Source organism: Oncorhynchus clarkii, chromosome 20, assembly GCF_045791955.1.
Source record: "Oncorhynchus clarkii lewisi isolate Uvic-CL-2024 chromosome 20, UVic_Ocla_1.0, whole genome shotgun sequence".
Taxonomy (NCBI): Eukaryota; Metazoa; Chordata; class Actinopteri; order Salmoniformes; family Salmonidae; genus Oncorhynchus; species Oncorhynchus clarkii.
In genome coordinates this window covers 51,376,323-51,403,675 of record NC_092166.1, presented here as the reverse complement: position 1 = coordinate 51,403,675, position 27,353 = coordinate 51,376,323, and the positions used below count along the sequence as shown (strand labels likewise).

Here is a 27,353-nt window from a genome sequence, read left to right as displayed (position 1 = left end):
TAAAGCAAATCAACAACACAGAGATACACATGGAATAAACAAAACATACAGTCAATAATAAAATAGAAAAAGTATATGTACAGTGTGTGAGGTAGGATGAGGGAGGTAAGGCAATAAATAGGTCATAGTGGCAAGATAATTACAATATAGCAATTAAACACTGGAGTGATAGATGTGCAGAAGATGAGTGTGCAAGTAGAGATACTGGGGTGCAAAGGAGCAAAATAAATTAAATAAATAACAGTATGGGGATGAGGTAGTTGGATGGGCTATTTACAGATGGGCTATGTACAGGTGCAGTGATCTGTGAGCTACTCTGACAGCTGGTGCTTAAAGTTAGTGAGGGAGATATTTGTCTCCAGCTTCAGTTATTTTTGCAGTTCGTTCCAGTCATTGGCAGCAGAGAACTGGAAGGAAAGGCGGCCAAAGTAGGAATTGGCTTTGGGGGTGACCAGTGAAATATACCTGCTGGAGCGCGTGCTACAGGTGGGTGCTGCTATGGTGACCAGTGAGCTGAGATAAGGCGGGGCTTTACCTAGCAAGGACTTATAGATCACCTGGAGCCAGTGGGTTTGGCAACAAATATGAAGCGAGGGCCAGCCAACGAGAGTGGTGGGTAGTATATGGGGATTTGTTGACAAAACGGATGGCACTGTGATAGACTGCATCCAATTTGCTGAGTGTTGGAGGCTATTTTGTAAATGACATCGCCGAAGTCGAGGATCGGTAGGATAGTCAGTTTTATGAGGGTATGTTTGGCAGCATGAGTGAAGGATGCTTTGTTGCGAAATAGGAAGCCGATTCTAGATGTAATTTTGGATTGGAGATGCTTAATGTCAGTCTAACCAGACACCTAGGTATTTGTAGTTGTCCACATATTCTAAGTCAGAACTGTCCAGAGTGGTGATGCTAGAAGGGCAGGCAGGTGTGGGCAGTGATCGGTTGAAGAGCATGCATTTAGTTTTACTTGTATTTAAGAACAGTTGGAGGCCACGGAAGGAGAGTTGTATGGTATTGAAGCTCGTCTGGAGGTTAGTTAACACAGTGTCCAAAGAAGGGCCAGATGTATGCAGAATGGCGTCGTCTGCGTAGAGGTGGATCAGAAAACCGCCCGCAGCAAGAGCGACATCATTGATATATACAGAGAAAAGAGTCGGCCCAAGAATTGAACCCTGTGACACCCCCATAGAGACTGTCAGAGGTCCGGACAACAGGCCCTCCGATTTGACACACTGAACTCTATCTGAGAAGTAGTTGGTGAACCAGGCAAGGCAGTCATTTGAGAAACCAAGGCTATTGAGTCTGCCGATAAGAATAGTATTGAGATTCATGGCCAGCAGGGGTCTCCATTACCTCCAAGAACGACGAATTGTCATGTCCGAACTCACTCAACTTCATAAGCGTACATCAGTCACGTCATTTAAGATATCAACTTCAACACATGTAATGATCTTGGTCTATAGATGCTGTACACAAGGAAATTGGTTTAGTCTCTGAGGAGATGTTTGTTGGAAAATGTTGGAAAATGTACACCATTTTCAAAATGGCAGTTGATCCACCATGGTGACGTCATCAGTCCTAGAGGTACATTTGTTCCTTGGCTAGAGAGGAACCTGCGTTCCAAATTCCTACTCGGTCAAACGAGGAGGCGGGGCTGACCTTTTGAAGTCAAATGCTGTTTATAGGGCCACCATTTGGCCAAGTTGCACCATGTATTATCAGATGTATTAGCCCACCAATTTACACCATCCCACCAAGTGTGGTCTCTGTAGGTCTTACCATTTAAGAGCTAAACCTTCCAAAGATTGGAAAAAAAAATAAAATAATCCCTACAATAACAATAGGGTTCCAGCACCTTCGAGGAATTAAACCACTAATAATAATCCCAGCAATTATTCCAGCGTCGTGTCTTGGCCTCCTAATAATGAACTCCCCCAAATAAAAAGGGTTTCACCAGCTCCGCTGCTTGAATCCCTGATAATAATTTGGTGGGTGCTTGTATTTGTCCTATTTCACACATGTACAAGTGTATATTATACGAGTGTAAATTGGACATTTGTTTTTTGCATATTCCAACTCCCCCTGAGACACCCTCATTGATTTTGAGAGTCAATCAGTATTTTGCAAGTGAGTAGTTTGCATGCTCCATGACGTTAGTGTTACAAGCTTACAACCAGCTGTGGCCTAGCTGTGGCCTAGCATAGCTTTCTGTGTCTGCATTGTGTCCACCTCTGTCATGTTTCCGAGGGGATCATTTTTGGGCCCCGCCTACCCAAGTTCGTAATTTGTTGGGAGAGTTGTCTTTCTGAAGAGCACTATCCCCCCATCCGATGAGCACAATCCCCCCATAACATGTCGAAGTGGCCAAAAAAATACACAAACCTAGTGCTCTTATCCTAGGTCTGAGATTTCCGAGATCAGTTTGGTTCAATTTCTGCCCAGAGTGAGTGAGCCATCGACAACAGCGTGTAGCGGTCGTCGTATGAAGAAGGTGTGGACCAAAGTGCAGCGTGGTACATGTTCATGATTTTTATTTGACTGAACACTAAAACACAAAACGTGAATAAACTAAACCGAAACAGTCCTGTAAGGCGCAGAAAACATTAAACAGAAAATAACTACCCACAGACACAGGTGGGAAACGGCTACCTAAGTATGGTTCTCAATCAGAGACAACGATAGACAGCTGCCTCTGATTGAGAACCACACCCCGCCAAACACACAGAAATAGAAAACAGAACACAAAAACATAGAATGCCCACCCCAACTCACGCCCTGACCAAACCAAAGTAGAGACATAAAAAGGATCTCTAAGGTCAGGGAGTGACACAGCGTCCTATTTTGAGATGTAAAATAAATCTTCTCAAAATGACATACTTTAGAAACAAAAATTAATGCAATTACATTGCTAAATTATTACCCAGCATTTTAACAGATATCACAATAACTAAATGTAGCCTATTAAATCCTTAAGAGTCTATTGGTGCACCCGTTCAGCAATCTACACTACATTTAAAACGTTTGGGGTCACTTAGAAATGTCCTTGTTTTTGAAAGAAAAGCACATTTTTGTCCATTAAAATAACATCAAATTGATCAGAAATACAGTGTAGACATTGTTAATGTTGTAAATGACTATTGTAGCTGGAAACGGCTGATTTTTAATGGAATATCTACATAGGCGTACTGAGGCCCATTATTAGCAACCATCACTACTGTGTTCCAATGGCACGTTGTGTTAGCTAATCCAAGTTTATAATTTAAAAGGCTAATTGATCATTAGAAAACCATTTTGCAATTTTGTTAGCAGAGCTGAAAACTTGTCCTGATTAAAGAAGCAATAAAACTGGCCTTCTTTAGACTAGTTGAGTATCTGGAGCATCAGCATTTGTGGGTTCGATTACAGGCTCAAAATGGCCAGAAATAACTTTCTGCTGAAACTCGTCAGCCTATTCTTGTTCTGAGAAATGAAGGCTATTCCATGTGAGAAATTGCCAAGAAATTGAAGATCTCGTACAACGCTGTGTACTACTCCCTTCACAGAACAGAGCAAACTAGCTCACAAAGTGCCATTGGAACACAGGAGTGATGGTTGCTGATAATGCGCCTCTGTATGCCTGTGTAGAAGTTCCATAAAAAATCTGCCGTTTACAGCTACAATAGTCATTTACAACATTAGTAATGTCTACACTGTATTTCTGATCAATTTGATGTTATTTTAATGAACAAAAAAATGTGTTTTTCTTTCAAAAACAAGGACATTTCTAAGTGACATCAAACTTTTGAACAGTAGTGTAAGTTACATCATAAAAAAATCCCCATCAAAATCTGTCAGTGTAAGCTAGAGATATGTTGGCCTTCCGCATCTGCGGTGGAAGGTGGGCGAGCTACAGCGGTGTGTGTCAGACTTTTCATAAAAATAACTGAACGGTTTGTCCTACAAACTATTATGGAAAGGGGAGACTCTCACAATGGTTTCCTTTTTACTCTATGACCCCCACAAGTGTCACAGGACTCGTCTGAAGGAAACCCTTACAAACAAATGGAAGTATGGAGGTAGTTTGGTGCCAACAAAAATAAGGGGTTAAATATGTGTCCAAATAAAATACAAAATATTTCCTGAGCTTTCTTATATCTCCTAAATATAGAACAGATGCCTCAAACCTTATTTCTTATGATTTATTTTATTGCTGTATTTTTATTGCCATTTATGAATGTGTTAGTCAATGCGTTTCTATGGGCTATAGTAGTGAAGGCCCAATTCTATATTTGGGGTCCAAGAGACCTGAGGTGGAAGAACAGAGTGCTCTGGTTTGGATGTAGGGTTTGCGCATAGTCTGAAGTAGGGAGGGGCAGCTTCTTTTCTTGTTCCATGGGTAAGCACCATGGTCTTGTAGGGGATGCAAGCTTTGACTGGAAGCCATTGGAGTGTGCGTAGGAGCGGAGTGACATGAGAGAACTTGGGAACGTTGAAAACCAGGTGGGCTGCAGCATTCTGGATAAGTTGCAGGGGTTTGATGGCACAAGTGAGGAGCCCAGCCAACTGCGAGTTGCAGTAGTCCAGACAGGAGAGGACAAGTAGCTGGATTAAGACCTGCGCCACGTCCTGTGTGAGGTAGGGTCGTACTCTACGGATGTTGTAGAGCATGAACCTGCAGGAGCTGGTCACTGCTTTGATGTTTGCATATAACAACAGGGTGTTGTCCATGGTCACGCCAAGGTTCTTTGCACTCTGGGAGGGCGACATAGTGGAGTTGTCAACTGTGATGGAGAGGTCTTTGAGCGGGCAGGCCTTCCTCAGGATGAAGAGCAGCTCCGTCTTGTCAAGATTGAGCTGATGGGCTGAGATCCAAGTTGAGATATCTGCCAGGGACGCAGAGATGTGTGTCGTCACATGGGTGTCAGTAGGGGGGAAGGAGAAAAGTAGTTGAGTTTCATCCGCTTAGCAAGGATAGCAGAGATCATGTGAGGATATCACGGAGCCGAGTGACTTGGTGTATAGAGAGAAGGCCTAGAACCAAGCCCTGGGAGACACCAGTAGTGAGAGTATATGGTGCAGACACAGATCCTCTCCACGTCACCTGTGCAGAGTCTAAGACTCCCAGCCCTGCGAGGAGGACCTGATGGTTTATGGTGTCGAAGGCAGTGGATAGATCTAGGAGGATAAGGAGAGAGAGTCAGCTTTGGCAGTGTGGAGAGCCTCCGTGACACAGAGAAGAGCAGTCTGGGTTGAGAGACCCGTCTTGAAAACTGACTGGTTAGGGGTCCAGAAGATCCTCCGTGACAAAGAGAAGAGCAGTCTGGGTTGAGTGACCCGTCTTGAAGCCTGACTGGTTAGGGGTCCAGAAGATCCTCCTTGACAAAGAGAAGAGCAGTCTGGGTTGAGTGACCCGCCTTGAAGACTGACTGGTTAGGGGTCCAGAAGATCCTCCGTGACACAGAGAAGAGCAGTCTGGGTTGAGTGACCCGTGTTGAAGACTGACTGGTTAGGGGTCCAGAAGATCCTCCGTGACAAAGAGAAGAGCAGTCTGGGTTGAGTGACCCGTCTTGAAGCCTGATTGGTTAGGGTCAAGAAGATCGTTGTGAGAGAGATAACGAGAGATAATCAGCGACAGCACACTCAAGTGTTTTGGAAAGAAAAGAAAGAAGGGACACAGGTCTATAGTTTTTGACGTCAGATGAGTCAAGGGTTGGTTTCTTGAGGAGGGGAGCAACTCGGGCCATTTTGAAGTAAGAGGGAACACAGCCAGTGGTCAGGGATGAGTTGATGAGGGAATTGCGGAATAGGAGAAGGTCTCCAGAGATGGTCTGGAGAAGTAAGGAGGGATGGGGTGTAGCGGGCATTTTGTCGCACGGCCAGACCTCACTAGTCGCAAGATGTCATCTGGAGAAAGAGGGGAGAAAGAGGTCAAGGCATAGGGTAGTTCTGTGTGAGTGAGACCAGTGGACTCAATAGGCTGAGTGAATGACTAGTGGATGTCGTCAACCTTCTTTTCAAAGTGGTTGACAAAATTGTCCGCAGAGAGGGAGGAGGAAAGGAGGAGGGAGGAGAAAACTTTCAGAGGGTTAGAGGCAAAAGCTTGGAATTTATAGTGGTAGAACACAGATTTAGAAGGGGATACAGAGGAAGAGAAGATAGAAAGGACAGAGTGAAAGGATGATAGGTCCTCCGGAAGTTTAGTTTCTCTCCATTTTCTCTCAGCCCTGTTCTGTAACATCACAATGAGTCACTCAGCCACAGAGAAGCAAGGGAGTTAAGGGGACAGCGCGAGTCATACTGTAGGACATGAAAAGGGAGGAGAGTAGGGTCGAAAGAGGCAGAATCAGGAGACAGGATGGAGAAGGATTTAGAAGGGAGAGATGATAGGATAGAAAAGGAGAAAGTTGTGGGAGAGAGAGAGAGCGAAGATTGCGACGGAGCATGGCCATCTGGGTAAGCTTGGAGGAAAGGGAGACAGAAAAGGAAACCAGGTAGTGATCAGAGACCTGGGGGGGGAGGGGGGGTAGCAGTGAGATTCGTAGGTGAACAGCCTCTAGTAAAGATGAGGTCAAGCATATTGCCTGCCTTGTGAGTTGGAGGGGATTGAGAAAGGTTGAGATCAAAAGAGCCACAGAGGGGAAAGAGAGAGTTGGAAATAAATTAATCTAAGGCAGACATCGGGAGTTTTAAGTCACCAAGTACGAAGAGTGATGAGCAATCGTCAGGAAATTAGTTTATCAAGGTGTCAAGCTCCTTTAGGAACTCTCCAAGGGCTCCTGGTGGGCGGTAGGAAAGGGGGGCGGCTCTGTTGCATCCCGCAGTGTGTGTGACGTTTGGTGTGGCCTTATTTTATGTTTTAATTTGTACACTTAGCTTACAAACAATCTGCCATCTGTCAACGATGGATTTACAGTGGTGTGGTGTTGGACTGATCTTGATGATCGTGTACATACCCGCTACAAACGTACTAAATTATGAGAACGCTGCTGGCAGCGGAATTCAATACAGCAGAGCTCCTACTACAATGCAACTCAAACACGAACGCGATGGATATCCCAATGGCCCATCTCCGATTGTCTGATTACAAACCAAAATGCAAACGTCTAAAACGCAGAGGAATCAGACAAAGACTTTAAAAATTAAAGAACAAACCCTTACTCACCACCTTGCTGATCAACGCCCAGTCACTGAGTGGAAAAGTGGATGAGCTGTCAGCGAATCTGCGCTTCCTACACGAATAACGGGAGGCCTGTTTGCTGGCATTTACTGAGACTTGGCTGGATGACAGAGTCCCGGACAGAGAATTGGAGCCGGCCGGCTTCACTCTGGTCAGAGCGGACCATGATCTGACCATCACAGGGAAAATTCACGGCGGGGGCGTCTGCCTGCTTGTCAGGGACCAGTGGTGTAAATCGATCCTGGTAAGAGAGAGACTCTGTACCCCCAACATTGAACTGCTGTCTGTGTCATTGTGACCTTACTATCTGCCCCGTGAGTTACCCCAATTGTTTGTTACTGTTGTGTACATTCAACTGAAAGCTAATATAACAAAGGCATCAGAGATTATTTATAATCTGTCACAGAAACTGGCATCCATCTCCCCCGACGCACCCAATGTATTTTAGGGGATTTTAACAACTGTACTTCGCACAAAGTCCTGCACACATGCCACCAGTATGTGAAATGTCACACTAGGAAAAGCAGGACTCTCGATTTGTGCTATGGGACAATACCAAAGGCGTTCTCTGCCACCAGACCTCCCCTGGGGACATCAGACCACAATGTGGTCTACCTCCGGCCAACCTACTGTCGGCTCTTGGAGCGGGAGAAACCCTGTAACTTGTTTGTTTCATGGGTTTCTTCTTGCTGGCTTGTGATGTCTGGAGCCTGTATTGTTATGTGCCCTCCTCACTGCTTGCCTAGATTAGACTTGCAGATTGACTCGCCAACACGCTGTTTGGAGCTGGAAAATATCAAATGAGCACATTTGTGGTAGAGTGCCTCCTAGAATGGTTGTGTACTCTTCCTAACCTGCTGATTACGGCAAGTGCTTCAACCTCTGTGTTTATGCTTCACACAAATCCCACCATCCCCCTCTCTGCTGTCCCCCGCAGTTTTGAGCTTTCTCCATTGATAATGAATGAAGAACGACTGCTTAATTCCTCTACAGGAGAGCAACCACCCCACACGACCCACCACGCATCTCCCGCTGTCACAGAGCGAGAGGGGGACCTTTCTCATGGCTACCCATGTATTTCCATGGAAATATAACATTTATTTGGAAAGTAATAAATATATGGATATTTTTAAAAGCATCCATGATTTGCATAAATGTAATATACTAACTATTAGACTTGTTAAAAATATGAAATGGTATTACATTTGGTGAAGAGCACATTATGACTTGTTTAGGACTCGAAACTCAAGTTAGGGGCTTGAGACTTGACTTGATACTTGACGGTCTTGACTTGAGACTTGACTTGGACTTGCATGTCTTGACTTGGGACTTGACTTGGGACGACTTGAGTGCTAAGACTTGAGACTTACTTGTGACTTGTAAAACAATGACTTGGTCACACCTCTGCCATTCTTACTCTCCTCAACATGGTCTACAGACATCTAGAGGGTGCCAAATCCCATGTCAGGGTATTGTTTGTTGACTTTTCTTCTGCCGTCAACACAATCCAGCCTTACATTCTGGCTCCATTCAGTACTTCTCCTTAGATGGGGGGCTGGTTTTGTGGCTGTTGGACTTCCTGAGCCAACGGTCGCAGCGGGTCAAAGTAGGTCCCCACGTGTCAGACATACGCAACACCAACACAGGCTCTCCTCAGAGATGTGTTGTGACCCCACTCCTGTACGTCTTGTACACTAATAGTTGTACTAGTTCCCATCCTGACAGACACCTCGTTAAGTTCTCTGATGACACTGCATTGATCAGCCTGCTGCATGATGACGAGGAACACCAAGACCCAGTCCTAAATAACTTTGTAGAGTGGTGTTACGAATCACACTTGGTCCTTAATACCAACAAGACCAAAGAGATGTGCATAGACTTCAATAAGCATGCAACACCTGCCTCTGCAACATCTATCAGAGGTCAGAATATAGAGATTAGATTGCAGAGGAATACAAATACCTGGGTGTTGGACAATAAGCTTCAGTGCAGTAAATGTACAGACCTGATCTACAAAAAGAGCCAACAGAGACTGTACTTTCTCAAAAAGCTGGGATCTTTTAATGTAGACTGTATTATATTGACTCTGTTTTACAAATCTTTCATTGACAGTATTTTAACTTTTTATATTGTTTGTTGGTTTGGCAATGCCACTGTCAGCCAGAGAAACATGCTGAGAAGGATTATCACCACAGCAAGCAAGGTACTTGGAGTCAAACAGACAGGCCTGGATGAGATCTTTAAGGTCAGGGCCCTCCATAAGGCTCACAAAATCATTTTAGACCAAAGCCACCCCCTGTACCTGGACTTTGAATTACTCCCCTCTGGGCGCAGGTATAGGGCACCCCTCAGCAGGAACTGGTGATTGTCCACAGAACTGGACAATCATTTGTGCCAGGTGTGATATCCCTCCTAAATAGCTCGGGTCTTTTTTTAGGCTAGTCTTTTTTTATCGGTATGTAACTGTTATGAAAGTTGTATTGTCAATTTGTTTTATTTAAACGCCACTTTAAACGTGTACATGACACTGCAACAAAATGTCCCCAAGGGGACAATAAAGTCAGTAAAGTAGGTAACAATAATTGTTGAGTGGAGAAGTGACAGTGACAGCATGGAATTCAAATGAGGAGATGGACAGGTGAGAGAGGGAGAAATGAGTAGACGTACCACCTCCGCGACGACTAGATGCTCTCAGACTATGAGAGAAAATGTAGTCAGCTGAAGAAAAAGCAGCTGGAGTAGCAGTGTTCTCTGGGGTGATCCATGTCTCAGTCAGGGCCAACAGTCAAGGGACTGAAGGGCAGCATAGTCTGAGATGAACTAGGCATTCTTGATAGATCTTATCTAACCTCTAATTAGATAATTTCTTTCTTTCGGGACATGAATACCAAGCATGTCCACTTCACCATCATTGGTAAACTACACGGTAATGCAAAATATATAAGTTTCAATTATATTTACCATAATGTGTTTGTAAACTTACCATTAAAAAGTACCGTGGTGAGTGAGTGTCCATATAGCTGTACCATGTTATTTGTACTGCTACTGAGTAAACCTTCAATTGTTCTTCCCTATTCCACCTGCTATAACCTCCCCCCATCCCATGTTGGGTTGTCTTCCCAGTGACTGGCAGACCACCCATGTTCACCTGGATCCTAGGGCCTTTGAGAGATTGGGACCCATCCTTTAAAAATAACACACAGTGCCATCTACACAACAGAAGCATATCAACTGCCAAAGAATTTCCAACGTTGATTGTATTGTATACGGTAAAAAAAAAAAAAATACAACTATTTTTGGTGTTGTTGCATATATTAATTTATTTACACAATTAACAAATAATATGCGTAATGTTGGCAGTTCATACGAAGGAATGTTACCTATAACCAGGAATGGCATTACAAAAATTACATTTTTGGCCAGCAATTATTATTTTTGCAAACAATTATTGTGGTTCATCCTGTATTGTCCCTAACATCATTACCCCATAGTAACAGATGTGGGATACACACACACACACACACACACACACACACACACACACACACACACACACACACACACGCACACACACACACACACACACACAACCACACACACACAACCACACACACACACACACAACCACCAGCTCAGATGTTCAACAGTTGTTCCATCCTGAGCCTAACTCAACAGAAGACTTGATGTGCAAATGCATACAGTTGTAGCTGTTTGAGAAGGCATGCAAAATTGAGCAAGAATGGGGAGATTTCATTAACCAATGTCAAGTCCTAGCTGATGGCGCTTAGATACACCCCCCTACCCGGAGACACAGACACACTGGTCCCCCGTTGTGACCATTTTCCCAAGCATCTCTGTGCAGTCAGACCTTTTGATTATTTTGTGCCACCAGGGCCACAATGATTGTCCGAGTGTGACCCCCTCCCCATGGGTTACTCCAGCTAGTGTTTCCAGCACCGCCACTCCCTGGGTGGGGGCACCCCACCGGAATCCCCACCAGCTAGGTACAAGGTCATGAGCGAGCTAGGACGAACGTAGTCAATATAACTATTTATTCAGCACTTTAGAAATGTACAGCGACAGAATTCAAAACACAGGCTGTTCTTACAGTATTTTCCCGGAACACCAAGTCAGGACTGTAGGATAAGTTAAGGGGGCATATAAGCAGACAATGAAACCTCTTACAATATTCAATGATTACATGTCTCTAAAACAGGCTATAGGCTACATGTGCACCACCAAGTCAGGACAGTAGGCTAAGTTAAGAAAGGAAAAGGGACCAAATTATTAGTGTGAGGAACATGGGCTACTAACAGCTTACCACACAACTTACACTAAGTATTACTTTCTTAGCTACAGTATTCATATCTCCCCGGCATATTACATAATTCATGCAGCATCATGCAAGACATTTTTGGACTCACCTTGTTGTTCTGTGCTCACTTGAACAGAAAGGTGGTGTGGCGGTCCATCTTGTGGGCAAATTTTGTCATCAAAATTTCAAACTCATTTTCTGGTTTTATGATGCTTTCAAGACAACTGGGAACTCTGAAAAAAACAAGGTTGAATCATGATGTCAGTGATCTTCAGGCCGGAGCTCTAGAAAAATGCCAGAGTTCCCGACTTGGAATTCCGAGTTGGATGACCGTTCAAAACGTATTTTCCCAGTCGGAGCTCATTTACTGAGATTTGCCAGTTGTGAGTTTGCCGTTGTTTTGAACGCGGCAGAAGTCATGCTCGATTGACAGCCTGGCCAATGTATTCAACTTTTTCTGGCCAATGGTGTTGTATGTGAATGTTTATCCTTTTAAGTTTGGAAAAGAGACCCTTAAACCCAGACTTGGACCACATACCCACTCCACTGAATAGCAGGTTAGTGATTGATTTGCAACACTTCTCTCAGTTAGCCACTGATTCCTTCCAAACCACTCATGGTTGATTTTGCGATTTCCAACTTGTTGTGTAATGTTTATCTAATGACTGCTTGTCTAGCTTGCTAGCTAAGATTTTGAAAGTATGATGTTGACATGATTAGTCCAGCCAAAGCTACAATAGATACAAAGTGATTTGACGTCATTTTATCTGTGGCCAATGACCTTGAGCCTTCTTGGATGGGTACTTCTAATTTAAATCTATGGCAGCACCCAAGGGGCTTGAATTTTCGAGCTCTGCCTGTAGATTTTGCGGTGATGTAGTGTCCCGATGGGTGACAGAACACTGAGCCAATCACAGCACAACGAGAGAACATTACCAACCCTTACGCTCCGTATTTTCTGCTGGTTGCCCCACCACCACTGAGCTAGGCTGAGCGGACTTACTGAAAAAAGCAAAAAGAGAGACCATGTTTGTATGCGTATTTATTTGTGACCATAATTACATTGTCTGCAAACTGATATGTGACATGTATTAATGCCAAAATAACATGCGAAATATGTATTTGTTTTAAATTAATTGTTATTTTTTTAGCTAAACAGGTGGGGCTCACCTGTTTAACTTAGCCCCACCTGCCCTGAATGATGGGTCGCCACTGAATACCAGTAAGTGCCAGATTTTCTCACATGGATCTCGTCTGTATTCCAAGTAAGGCTTCTCTCAGAAACATGTTCACCTTTTTAAGTTCATTAACGTCAGTTTCAATCGGTCGGTAGATAAACCTCCGTCTTATCTAACTTTGCTGTTTAAGTATAGACACCTGAGTTGCCTAAACTGTTCACACGATTGGTTAATTCGAGGTTCCTAGGGTCTTCACCGAGCTATGTGAATCTGTTTTTAGCTTTATTGTGTACAGTTGGAACAAAATAAAAAAATAATTTAATCTTGATGTTCTGGTGCCGTTTGGCCAATTTAAAGTATTGATTGGGAATTTATCTGTGGAGGAATGATTTGTGATGTTTTATTTGTGCTTTGTGTTTGTATTTGAATCAAATCAAATCCAATAATTTGTCACATACACATGGTTAGCAGATGTTAATGCGAGTATAGCGAAATACTTGTGCTTCTAGTTCCGACAATGCAGTAATAACCAACGAGTAATCTAACCTAACAATTCCAAAACTACTACCTACTACCTTGACACAAGTGTAAGGGGATAAAGAATATGTACATAAAGATATATGAATGAGTGATGGTACAGAACGGCATAGGCAAGATGCAGTAGATGGTATCGAGTACAGTATATACATGTGAGATGAGTAATGTAGGTTATATAAACATAAAGCGGCATAGTTTAAAGTGGCTTGTGATACATGTATTACATAAAGATGGCAAGATGCAGTAGATGGTATAGAATACAGTATATACATATGAGATGAGTACTGTAGGGTATGTAAACATTATATTAAGTGGCATTGTTTAAAGTGGCTAGTGATACATTTTTACATCAATTTACATCATTAAAGTGGCTGGAGTTGTCAGTATGTTGGCAGCAGCCACTCAATGTTAGTGGTGGCTGTTTAACAGTCTGATGGCCTTGAGATAGAAGCTGTTTTTCAGTCTCTCTGTCCCTGCTTTGATGCACCTGTACTGACCTCGCCTTCTGGATGATAGCGGGGTGAACAGCCAGTGGCTCGGGTGGTTGTTGTCCTTGATGATCTTTATGGCCTTCCTGTGACATCGGGTGGTGTAGGTGTCCTGGAGGGCAGGTAGTTTGCCCCCGGTGATGCGTTGTGCAGACCTCACTACCCTCTGGAGAGCCTTACGGTTGTGGGCGGAGCAGTTGCCGTACCAGGCGGTGATACAGCCCGACAGGATGTTCTCAATTGTGCATCTGGAGAAGTTTGTAAGTGCTTTTGTTGACAAGCAGAATTTCTTCAGCCTCCTGAGGTTGAGGAGGCGCTGCTGCGCCTTCTTCACAACGCTGTCTGTGTGGGTGGACCAATTCAGGTTGTCCGTGATGTGTACGCCGAGGAACTTACTACCCTCTCCACTACTGTCCCGTCGATGTGGATAGGGGGGTGCTCCCTTTTCTGAAGTCCACAATCATCTCCTTTGTTTTGTTGACGTTGAGTGTGAGGTTATTTTCTTGACACCACACTACATACTGTACATGATATACAGTATGTAGTGTTTAATGTGTACTTTATATTGTATTATACAGGGCTTATTTGTAAAAGAGACCTAGGTCTCTATGTCTTCCCTGTCAAAATAAAGGTTTGATAGGCTTGCCATAACAAAGTGGTTGAATAATTATTGACTCAAGACATTTCAGCTTTTCATTTTTAATTAATTTGTAAAAAATTATCAAAACAGTGACACATCACAATTTAATCCTAAAAAAAAATGTCAAGGGGTGTGAATACTTTCTGAAGGAACTGTACTTAAAGCCTTTCAAATGTAACGTTTGTTCTTTAATTGTTAAGTTACTAATTTGTTAAACAGATCAATATGCTTCAAATAAGTGTCTGTGAAAAGTTTCAAGGGTGTCAGTAACTAGAACTGTTTTCTTATGTGCAGAGTACTTCTATTTTGTGACACCCTTTCAACAAATCATTTGTTTGGATGATTTGGCTGGTTCAACAAAATGTGGAACTCACTGTGCAGTGGGATGCCCAGGGGAACTCCCCTCCGGTTGGCTAAAATCAGAATATTAACCTCCAATTCGGCGTAAAGTATGAGAACCTGCAGTGTGGTTCCTTTATCTTTATCTGGGGCCTAAGTGTTACCAGACACCAATCAAAATTATCCAAGGAAGGGTGCATTTTAAAAAGGGGAGAAGACTATTCTACAGTCAGTACCAGTCAAAAGTTTGTACACACCTACTCATTCAACAGTCTTTCTTTATTTTACTATTTTCCATATTGCAGAATAATAGTGAAGACAAGAAAACTATGAAATAACACATATGGAATCATGTAGTAACCAAAAAAGTGTTAAACAAATCCACCCTTTGCCTTCATGGCAGCTTTGCACACTCTTGACATTCTCTCAACCAGCTTCACAATATTGTCATCTGGAATACATTTCAATTAACAGGTGTGCCTTGTTAAAAGTGAATTTGTGGAATTCATTTTCTTCTTAATGCGTTTGAGCCAATTAGTTGTGTTGTGAGAAGGTAGGGGTGGTATACAGAAGATGGTCTTTTACCAAATATGGATAAGTCTATAATATGGCAAGAACAGTTCAAATAAGCAAAGAGAAACAAGAGTCCATCATTACTTTAAGACATGGTCAGTCAATCCAGAAAATGCCAAGAAGTTTGAAAGTGCAGTCGCAAAAACTATCAAGCACTATGATGAAACTGGCTCTCATAAGGACCCCCACAGGAAAGGAAGACCCAGAGAAGACGATGACTTCATTAGAGTTACCCGCCTTAGAAATTGCAGCCCAAATAAATGCTTCAGAGTTCAAGTAACAGACATCTCAACATCAACTGTTCAGAGGATTCGTGAATCAGGCCTTCATGGTCAAATTGCTGCAAAGGACACAAATAAGAAGAAAAAAACTTGCTTGGGCCAAGTAGCATGAGCAATCAGACCAGTAGAAATCTGTCCTTTGGTCTGATGAGTCCAAATTAGAGATTTTTGGTTCCAACCGCCGTGTCTTTGTAGTTCCCACCGTGAAGTGTGGAGGAGGTGGTGTGATGGTGCTTTGCTGGTGACATTTTCTGTAATTTATTTAGATTTCAAGGCAGACTTAACCAGCATGGCTACCACAGCATTCTGCAGCGATACACCATCTCATCTGGTTTGCGCTTAGTGGGACTATCATTTGTTTTTCAACAGGTCAATGACCCAGCACACCTCCAGGCTGTGTAAGGGCTATTTTACCAAGATGGAGAGTGATGGAGTGCTGCATCAGATGACATGGCCTCCATAATCACCTGACCTCAACCCAATTGATATGGTTTGGGATGAGTTGGACTGCAGAATGAAGGAAAGCATCCAACAAGTGCTCAGCATATGTCAGAACTTCTTCAGGACTGTTGGAAGAGCATTCCAGGTGAAGCTGGTTAAGAGAATGCCAAGAGTGTGCAAAGCTGTCAAAGGCAAAGGGTTATGTTTAGGGTTAGGGCTACTTTGAAAAAACAAAAATAGAAAGAACGTTTGATTTGTTTAACACTTTTTTGGTTACTACATGTTCCATATGTGTTATTTATTTGTTGGATGTCTTCACTATTATTCTACAATATAGAAAATATTAAATAAAAAACACTATATTTCAGAGCCTTCGGAATGTATTCAGACCCCATTACTTTTCCCACATTTTGTTACATTACAGCCTTATTCAATAATGTATTAAATCGTTCCCCCCCTAACCACTCTACACACAATATGACAAGGCAAAAACAGGTTCAGACATTTTTGCTAATTTATTAAAAAGAAACTAAAATAAAACATTTACATAAGTATTCAGACCCTTTACTCAGTACATTGTTGAAGCACCTTTGGCAGCGATTACAGAATCGTGTCTTCTTGGGAATGACGCTACAAGCTTGGCACACCTGTATTTGAGGAGTTACTCCCATTCTTCTCTGCAGATCCTCTCAAACTCTGTCAGGTTAGATGGGGAGTGTTGCTGCACGCTATTTTCAGGTCTCTCCAGTGATGTTAGATCGGGTTCAAGTCCGGCCTCTGGCTGGTCCGGCCTCCACTCCTGCTTTGTCTTGGCTGTGTGCTTAGCGTCGTTGTCCTGTTGGAAGGTGAACCTTCGTCGCAGTCTGAGGTCCTGAGAGCTCTGGAGCAGGTTTTCATCAAGGATCTATCTGTACTTTGCTCCGTTCATCTTTGCCTTGATCCTGACTAGTCTCCCAATCCCTGCCGCTGAAAAACATCATGCTTCACCGTAGGGATGGTGCCAGGTTTCCTCCAGGCATTACACTTGGCATTCAGGCTAGAGTTCAATATTGGTTTCATCAGACCAGATTATCTTGCTCCACATGGTCTTTAGGTACCTTTTGGCAAACTCCAAGCAGGCTGTCATGTGCCTTTTACTGATGAGTGGCTTCCGTCTGGCCACTCTACCATAAAGGCCTGATTGGTGGAGTCCTGCAGAGATGGTTGTCCTTCTGGAAGGTTCTCCATCTCCACAGAGGAACTCTAGAGCTCTGTCAGAATGACCATCAGGTTCTTGGTCACCTCCCTGACCAAGGCCCTTCTCCCCCTATTACTTAGTTTGGCCTGGCGACCAGCTCTAGGAAGAGTTTTGGTGGTTTCAAACTTCTTCCATTTAAGAATAATGGAGGCCACTGCGTTGTTGGTAGATCTCCAATGCTGCAGACATTGTTTGGTACCCTTCCCGAGATCGGTGCCTCGACACAATCCTGTCTCGGAGCTCTACAGACAATTCCTTCAAACTAATTTCTTTGTTTTTGCCCTAAACATGCACTGTCAACTGTGTTACCTTATATAGACAGGTGTTTGCCTTTCCAAATCATGTCCTATCAATTGAATTTACCACAGGTGGACTCCAATCAATTTGTAGAAATATCTCAGTTGATCAATGGAAACATGATGCACCTGAGCTCAATTTCGAGTCTCATAACAAAGGGTCTGAATACTTATGCAAATAAGGTATCTGTTTTTATTTTGTATAAATTTGCAAACATTTCTAAAAACCTGTTTTCGCTTGGTTATTATGGGTTACTGATGAGTAAAAACATTTATTTAATACATTTTAGAATAAGGCTGTCACGTTACAAAATGTAGAAAAAGTCAGAAGGGGTCAGAATACTTTCCGAAGGCACTGTATATATACATATTCTATCTATATTTCACTGAACCAATACTTTTCCCATACAAGACGACAGCCCTCCAATGTCAAGTCCCCATATACCTTTAACAACAATCCGGAGTGCCAGAGAGCCCTCTGGGTGTTTGTAAATGGAGTATTGTCAGATTGTCCATTCGTTAATTCAGATCGTTTTGTCATAGCGCACACTGGATGCTCTGGTCAAGGAGTAGGGTTGATCTGAGCGTTCTGAACTCACAATGGCAGTCAAGCACCCAAACCTACTGGCTAACGTTGGCTTGCTTGCTAGCTACTTCCAGATACAATCGAAAGAACACCTCACACTCTGACCATTTTATTCGCACTAACAGAGCTGGTTAGGCTATTTTCATGTTATCCAGAGCGTTGGTGACTGTAACTGTGCTGCTAGCAACAACTGAATTACAATTTTTTGCCGATGTTTAGTGGCACCGGCCCTATTCAATGGGTGCTGAGCCTTAGTAAATTCGTCAGTTATTTTGCGCTCTGACACACTCAGACTAGAATACTCTGAAATCGGAGTAGATAGCCAGAGTGAATTTACGAACGCACCCCATGTGTGTGCTGATGGGATACATAATCCCAAGGGCCTTGTTAGTCATTGATGTCAGCAAAGAAAGGAACAACACACACAAACGGATGATAAAATATGGTTTATTACTTTGCCCTTGTTACATTGCATAATAAAATAAACTAGTTGTAAAAAGCACTGCCCTTGGAAAGTATAAAAACACACATGCCGGACAGCACTGAGGTGAAGCTGGGACAGAGAAATCAGAATCCCTGTTTACACCTGATACTAACACTCGTCTTGATCCTGATCTTGTCCACGTTCCGATTGTGCCCTAAATGTTTTCAGGTGTAGACGATTAAAAGACGCATTGTGATCCGATATTCCTGACCACCTCTGGAGGTAGGCTTCATAAAAGCCATTATGAGTGCTGGTAACACTAACGCTAAGCCCTCACTTTAGATTAGGGACAAACTAATGATTACTAAATGGTTTATAAAAGGACCTATATTAAACATCTTATTATCTTATGAATCATTAATACATCAGTTAAATTAAAAAAGTTTATAAATGTGTGAATAACTAGGTTACTAACATTTACAAATGTGGGCGTAATGATTAAGTGTGAGCAAACTTTTTGTAAATGCCTTATGACAAAACCAACAGGGCAACATTGGTTGAAATGTAATTGTAACCAGTTTTGCCAGCTCTGAAGTATTATTTAAGTAAGCAAGTTGGCTGGCACAAATCCAAGCCAGTCAGCAGACACAGTGTTGTTGTGGACATAAAAGTCTATGAAAGGTTTTCTAGAGGTGTTACTGTGTGCTTATGGATGTATTATGTAAACCTCATTTAGAGCACACATGTTTTCCCCCCATTCATAAACACACAGTGAAGAGGAAGACAATACATGCACTTTGATGCTGAGATTCTGTAAAATAAAGACAGGGAATACTTGTGCAGAGAAAACCATGCACTCCCTCATGTGACATATAATAGTGACCCAATTCCATTTCGACCCCAAGTCTAGTTCCCCCAATGTCTACCTAAGCAGTGTTCACTGATCTAAAATGAATAGACAGTGATCTTATGGAGTTACACAGTTGATAGAAGGAAGTCAAGTCAAATGAAATGAATTCAGTAGACCCTAATTTATGGATTTCACATGATGGGCAGGGGCACAGCCATTGGTGGGCCTGGGAGGGCATAGGCCCACCCACTTCGGAGCCAGGCCCAGCCAATCAGAGTTTTTATCTACAAAAAAAGGCTTTATTACAGACAGGAATACTCCTCAGTATCATCAGCTTTCTGGGTGGCTGGTCTCAGACGATCCCACAGGTGAAGAAGCCAGATGTGGTCCTGGGCTGACATGGTTACACGTGGTCTGCGGTTGCGAGACCGGTTGGATGTTTTGCCAAATTCTATTTTTTGTTGTTGGAGGTGGCTTATGGTAGACAAATTAATGCTCTGGCACCAGCTCTGGTGGACATCCCTGCAGTCAGCATGCCAATTGCCTGTTCCCTCAATCTGTGGCATAGAGTTGTGTTACAAAACTGCACATTTTAGAGTGTCCCCAGCACAAGGCGCACCTATGTAATGATCATGCTGTTTAATCAGCTTCTTGATATGCCACACCTGTCATGTGGATGGATTTTCTTGGCAAAGGAGAAATGCTCACTAACAGGGATGTAAACACATGTGTGCATAACATTTGAGAGAAATAAGCTTTTTCTGCATATGGAACATTTCTGGGATCTTTTATTTTAACACTTTACATGTGTGTGTATATATATATTTAAAAAAAATTCAGTATAAGAAAACCTCTACCTGCATTCGAGAATGTCAAACCTTCCATGTTTGATGGGTGCATTAAACTGTGCTCAGGATCAAACAAACTGATATCTCGGTATTATGACACATTTCAGTCTTTCCACCCTCCACAGATCCTACTAATGCAAAATGGGAGGAAGAGCTGGACACCGAAATACCTGTTGCAGACTGGGAGGTTACCTTAGAATACATCAATACCCATTCAATTTGAGGGCTCCCGAGTGGCGCAGCGGTCTAAGGCACTGCATCTCAGTGCTAAAGGCGTCACTACAGACCCTGGTTAGATTCCAGGCTGTATCACAACCGGCCGTGATTGGAAGTCCCATAGGGCGGCGCACAATTGGCCAGCATCGTCCGGGTTAGGGTTTGGCCGCGGTAGGCCGTCATTGTAAATAAGAATTTGTTCTTAACTGATTGCCTAGTTAAATAAAATAAAAAATAATTTACTCCAGGCATTGTTTGATACAATTTAAGGACTTTAAACTTTTTATTTCTTTATTTTACCAGGTAAGTTGACTGAGAACACATTCTCATTTACAGCAACGAATTAGGGAATAGTTAGAGGAGAGGAGGGAGATGAATGAGCCAATTGTACAGTACACTTATCTAAGACAAAGTTACATAGGATTTACCCCGAAGGGGAAGGAAGCAGGTAGGGTGGGCTTATCCTTTTGAGGGGTATTTTTTTCTAACTTATTTGTCTGTTGATTGAATTAAGTCCGGGTTTGACCTTTTCTTCCCATTTCCATGCTATTTTTGATATATCTACTTTGTTTAAACATGTCAATCAACTTCTGTGATAAATTATTTGTTACTGTTATCGTTTGTGTTCAAAAGGAGCTATCAAAAGGATTTGTACATTTGTAAACTTGAATCTTCATTTAAAAATGAAACATATTTTAAACACAAAGCCCCAACGAGAGGGAAGGGCTAGAGGCTTGTTAAGTTAGAAAGCATGAGCCAGCGTCACGGTAACCGAGCCGTTTCTGGGTGTAGAGCCTATCTGGAGAGGTTGCGTGAAGGAGGCGGCTTTCATCATACAAGCCCCGCCTCCTGCCAGACAGCAGTAAACCCAAACACTCAGGGTGAGGGAGGGGCTGGCCTCTGTCGCCTTGAGAACCGTTGGAAGAATGGCCGGGATGGAAAGGGGCTGGGAAAGATTTTGGATGTCCCCGGTCACCACCTGGTTCCCTACCAACCACTCGTTACCTGTACAACACAGGAAATAGTTAGGCAATATCCTATTTAATGGCACACATACAGTCAACTCATCATAGAATAATATAATATAGCGGATAACAAGCACACATTTCACTCTATCAAGACATAATATCTTAACATAACATAAATGGTAGTATTGCTTGCTGTTTGGGGTTTTAGGCTGGCTTTCTGTACAGCACTTTGAGATACCAGCTGATCTAAGGGATATATAAATACATTTGATTTGATTTAGAGAGAGACTGAGAACAGGAGTGTTTGAAGCTAAGGACATGTCTGGAAAGAGGGAACAAAGCGAGAAAAAAGATGCAGCTACATCAGTCAGCATGTCAATTTGTATTTCAACATATGGTGTGAGAGAGTGTGTGTGTCTGCTGCCTGGGACAATCTGGCACAATTTCTAAAATATCCTTCACTCCTGTTTAACCATTTAAAAAAGATCGGTGTCGCCAGCCAGTGGTTTATTTCATATCCAGGTTTGCTTTGACCTTGAATGGGGGAGTGGAAACTATAATGCCCTTCAAACCACAGCAATTTAACTGGAACACTCACTGGAGCCCATTACAGAACATTAAATTGAAAGGGAATGTTTTAGTCACTTTTTCCAGCTTGAGGCATGAATGGGAACAGCTTCACAGTCACATGAACAAGGTTATGTTTCAAAATGTTGACAACATTGTGCCCTACTGAACATTACACTGGTGTAATTTTCATTACCTTCTGCTGACAGGGTCCAAAAGCTGGGTGCGTCTTCAGTGAGCTTGGTGCCCTCTGGTAGCGATAGCACCAGCTCCAAGTTGACAGTCTGTCCTGGTGACACTGCCAGTGGTGGCATCTTCACCCTAGAAGCAGATTTGGGGAGCTTGGGGACTTTACAAGGTCCAGAGGACTTAGTTGGTGCAGAGTCTACCGCATCCTCCAATGAAATGGGGAACTACAAGAGGAGGAGAGAAGAGAAACACTTGTTTGGTGTTTCTAAAAGAGAAGCTGTATTAAAAAAAAAAGAGTCAAAGGAAAAGCAAGCCACATAAGATCTATGGCTTCACACACACAATCATGCTCTTTCTGTCACACACACCCCTCACCAGTGACACGGTCTTGGTGTCCAGGTCCAAGACTTTGAGGTGGTGGTTGTTGGTGTCAGCTACATACAGCACCCTGCCCCCCTCCCCGACACACAGGCCACCAGGCTCATTGAAGCTGGACTCAGTCAACCCTGGCCCTAACACGTCACCTGCTTCCCCTGTCCCAGCCACAACCAGACACTGCCTGGTTTTTGGGTCCACCACTTTGATCTGAAACAAACAAACAAACACAGCAAGGCTAAGAGGGATTTGATTTGTGAGTACTCTATACAACCAGACCAAACATACATGCACTATGCCCTGAAGGCCTACTGTCTTTTCAAGAAGCAATCTCACAGCAGAGAATATGAAGGCTTTACATTTGTATTGTCTATTGGCTGTTTCAGAGAAAACATCCAATGACACCCCACAAGCTCTTCCTCTTGATGACTTTGTCACTGATGTGAAACTACACTGTATTTTAGGACATGTGAACATTACCACGTCTGAAAAACGGACCTTGTGGTTATAGGAATCCGCCACATAGAGGAGGCCTTGGTCAGGAGCCCAGGCCACACCAAGAGGGTGCTGGAGCTTTGCGTCCACTCCTTTCCCGTCCACGTCCCCAAACGCAAACAGGTTCTGTCCCCAAAAAACACCACATGAAAAACATGAGTGACGTTACATGTTTCAACTCATTTCAATGCCACTAGTCATCCATCCATCTAGGGCAGGGTTGTCAAACATTTGGCCCAGTTGGAGGGATTCCAATCCGGGCAACAGATTGTTTGGGATATTTTGTTTTGAAACTGTGTAGGAAGAATAATATACCTACATTCATACAGCTTGACTGTCCAGCTCGCTTAATCAATTACTCAAATGAAAGCATTGAAAATCCACCAAACTATGGAGAGAGGAAATGTTGCTAATTTTCAGTGTGAACCTCATTGAAGAGGTTGCCCCTGGGGCAGAATTTGTTTGGCACACCTGTTCTAGGGCCAATTTCGATTCAGCAGCCTTGCCATTTTTCAGAGTATTAGGAATCTGAACTGAGTCAACTATTTGTTAAATGAAGCCTTCTGATTGACTTAATGAAGCAGCGCATTGATTGTATTTCAGAATGGTACTATATTAAGCCTATCCTCGACAAATCATCTGAAGTTTCTAAAGACAGATTACTCTCATATGTATAAAGTTGAAAACAATGCTCTGCTTGAGGGAGGTTAGTGTAGGTGTGTATTCATTATTAACATCAGGTAAAACATTTTGCAACGGTTTGCTAATGAAAACGAGTGTTTCTTAAAAAGGTCCAATGCAGATGTTTTTATCTCAATATCAAATCCTTTCTGGGCAACAATTAAGTACCTTACTGTGATTATGCTGTTTTCAAATGAAACACAATACCTTGCTCTTGTTAAAGAGAGACCCAACCCGTTGCTGGCAGCAGTGCGATAAGGGACATAGAGAGAAATGATTGCAGTTAATGTGCAGCCATTGTCAATGGTAGAGGATGTCGGCTTCAATACCCTAATGGCATATCTAGAACCAGAATACAAGATGCCATGTCGAAAAACCGTGACGGCCATGATGGAGAAATTGTACAATGATCGTTCTGCATGTACAAAGCGCGAGCCATACGTGGCTTCAACAAAAGATTGTTGGACGTCTATGAACATCACTGCAACGAGCCATCACATTGATGAGAAGTGGGACATGAAGTCCCATGTACTGACAAATGAGAACATGGAGGAGAGACAACAGAGAACAGCATTAATACCATCGTTGCTTAGTGGGTGGGGAACAGCAGTAAGGTGAGCGCCTTCTGGTAGGTAGCCAGGACTGAGGTAGATTAAAATGCATTGCGCCCTAGAGGTCATACGGATGACCATCCCTGTTAATTAATTTAATTTAGATTTTTAAAAATTCTAATGTTTCAAATTTTAAGAAATTTTTTACATGTATCAAATCCCTAGCACAGGTGCTAAGCATCGGTTGGGCTAAGCAGAAATGGACAAAGGAAATCCACTCATTTGTGCCCTGGCCTAAACATCCTCACCGGACACAAAATTGGTAGTTAGCTAAATGGAGCTTGCAGAGGGTATTTTCAATGAGTGTATTTCAAACGTGAGTAGTTTTTTTGCCTGCGCCATGAAAGCTAACGTTACAAGCTTTCAACCACTTACTGGTTGTAGCTATAATTAGTCTAGCTATCTACAGTTGAAGTCAGAAATTTACATACACTTGGGTTGGAGTCATTAAAACTAGTTTTTCAACCTCTCCATAAATGTATTCTAACAAACTATAGTTTTGGCAAGTCGGTTAGGACATTACTTTGTGCGTGACACAAGTAATTTTTCCAACAATTGTTTACGGACAGATTATTCCACTTATAATTATCACAATTCCAGTGGGTCAGAAGTTTACATACACTAAGTTGACTGTGCCTTTCAACAGCTTGGAAAATTCCAGAAAATTATGTCATGGCTTTAGAAGCTTCTTGATAGGCTAATTGACATCATTGGAGTCAATTGGAGGTGTACCTGTGGATGTATTTCAAGGCCTACCTTCAAACTCAGTGCCTCTTTGCTTGACATCATGGGAAAATCAATAGAAATCAGCCAAGACCTCAGAAAACAAATTGTAGACCTCCATAAGTCTGGTTCATCCTCGGGAGAATTTTCCAAAATGCCTGAAGGTACTACATTCATATGTACAAACAATAGTATGCAAGTATAAACACCATGGGACCACACAGCCGTCATACCACTTAGGAAGGAGACGCGTTCTGTCTCCTAGAGATGAACGTGCGAAAAGTGCAAATCAATCCCAGAACAGCAAAAGGACCTTGTGGAGATGCTGGAGGAAACAGGTACAAAAGTATCTATATATCCACAGTAAAATGAGTCCTATATCAACATAACCTGAAAGGGCGCACAGCAAGGAAGAAGCCACTGCTCCAAAACCGCCATAAAAAGCCAGACTACGGTTTGCAACTGCACATGGGGACAAAGATCGTACTTTTTGGAGAAATGTCCTCTGGTCTGATGAAACAAAAATAGAACTGTTTGGCCATAATGACCATTGTTATGTTTGGAGGAAAAAGGGGGATGCTTGCAAGCCAAAGAACACCATCCCAACCGTGAAGCACGGGGGTGGCAGCATCATGGGGGTGCTTTGCTGCAGGAGGGACTGGTGCACTTCACAAAATAGATGGCATCATGAGGGAGGGAAATTATGAGATGTTGCTTCAATATATCCACAAGAGATCAGTCAAGTTAAAGCTTTGTCGTAAATGGGTTTGCCAAATGGACAATGACCCCAAGCATACTTCCAAAGTTGTGGCAAAATGGCTTAAGGACAACAAAGTCAAGGTATTGGAGTGGCCATCACAAAGTCCTGACCTCAATCCCATTGAAAATTTGTGGGCAGAACTGAAAAAGCGTGTGCGAGCAATGAGGCCTACAAACCTGACTCAGTTACACCAGCTGTCAGGAGGAATGGGCCAAAATTCACCCAACTGATTGTGGTAAGCTTGTGGAAGGCTACCCGAAACGTTTGACCCAAGTTAAACAATTTAAAGGCGATACACTCAATTAGTATTTGGTAGCATGTACATTTCTGACCCACTGGGAATGTGATGAAAGAAATAAAAGCTGAAATAAATCACTCTACCATTATTCTGACATTTCACATTCTTAAAATAAAGTGGTGATTCTAACTGAACTAAGACAGGGAATTTTTACTAGGATTAAACGTCAGGAATTGTGAAAAACTTAGTTTCAATGTAGTTGGCTAAGGTGTATGAAAACTTCCGACTTCATCTGTACGTCCGCATTGTGCATCTGTCATGTTTCCGAGATGTTTTTTAAAGAGCACAATTCCCAAACTCGTGATTTGTTGGGACTGTTGTCTGTCTGAAGAGCACCCTCCCCGGAATTGTTTTTCTCCCCTTTCAAAGGGGCCAAGAGAAATCCATGTGTTCCCCAGACCTAGTGCTGTTGCCCTAGGTCTGGTATTTCCAAGACTACACTATAGCCCAGTGGTTCCCAACTCTAGTCCTCGAGTACCCCCCAAAAGCACACATTTTTGCTGTGGTTTTAAAAAACAGAAATAGCTTATTTACATAAGTATTCAGACCCTTTGCGATAAGACTCAAAATTGAGTTAATGTGCATCCTGTTTCCAGTGATCATCCTTGAAATATTTATACAGGTTGATTGGATTTACCTGTGGTAAATACAATTGATTGGACATGATTTGGAAAGGCACATCTGCCTATATAAAGTATTACAGTTGACAGTGCATGTCAAAGCAAAAACCAAGCCATGAGGTCAAAGGAATTGTCCGTAGAGCTTTGAGACAGGATTATGTCGAGGCACAGATCTGGGGAAGGGTACCAAATAATTTCTGCAGCATTGAAGGTCCCCAAGAACAGTGGCCTCCATTATTCTTAAATGTAAGAAATTTGGAACCACCAAGACTTCCTGGAGCTGAACACCTTCCAAACTGACCAATCGGGGTAGAAGGGCCTTGGTCAGGGAGGTGACCAAGAACCCGATGGTCACTCTGACAGAGCTCCAGAGTTCCTATGTGGCGAACCGTACAGAAGGACAACCATCTCTGCAGCACTCCACCAAATCAGGCCTTGTTGGTAGAGTGGCCAGACAGAAGCCACTCCTCAGTAAAAGGCATGACAGCCGCTTGGAGTTTGCCAAAAGGCACCTAAAAGGAAAAAGCGAAGGGGTCTGAATACTTTCCGAATGCCTCACAAAGAATGGCACCTATTGGTAGATGGGTAAAAAAAAAAAAAAAAAAGACTGAATATCCCTTTGAGCATGGTGAAGTTATTCATTACACTTTGGATGGTGTAT

General features: G+C 42.8%; 1 protein-coding gene across 1 annotated transcript in view; it reads right to left on the bottom strand.

The window, feature by feature from the left end:
• Positions 1-18,498: 18,498 nt before the first annotated feature.
• LOC139376480 (NHL repeat containing 2) overlaps positions 18,499-27,353 on the bottom strand; it is a 50,938-nt gene continuing 42,083 nt past the window's right edge. The window contains exons 9-12 of the mRNA XM_071119112.1: positions 23,003-23,125; positions 22,505-22,714; positions 22,137-22,353; positions 18,499-21,410 (exon numbers count right to left, since the gene is read on the bottom strand). Of these exons, the coding sequence (XP_070975213.1) occupies positions 21,148-21,410; positions 22,137-22,353; positions 22,505-22,714; positions 23,003-23,125 (813 nt within the window). The 3' untranslated portion in view covers positions 18,499-21,147. The remainder of the gene's footprint in view (positions 21,411-22,136; positions 22,354-22,504; positions 22,715-23,002; positions 23,126-27,353) is intronic.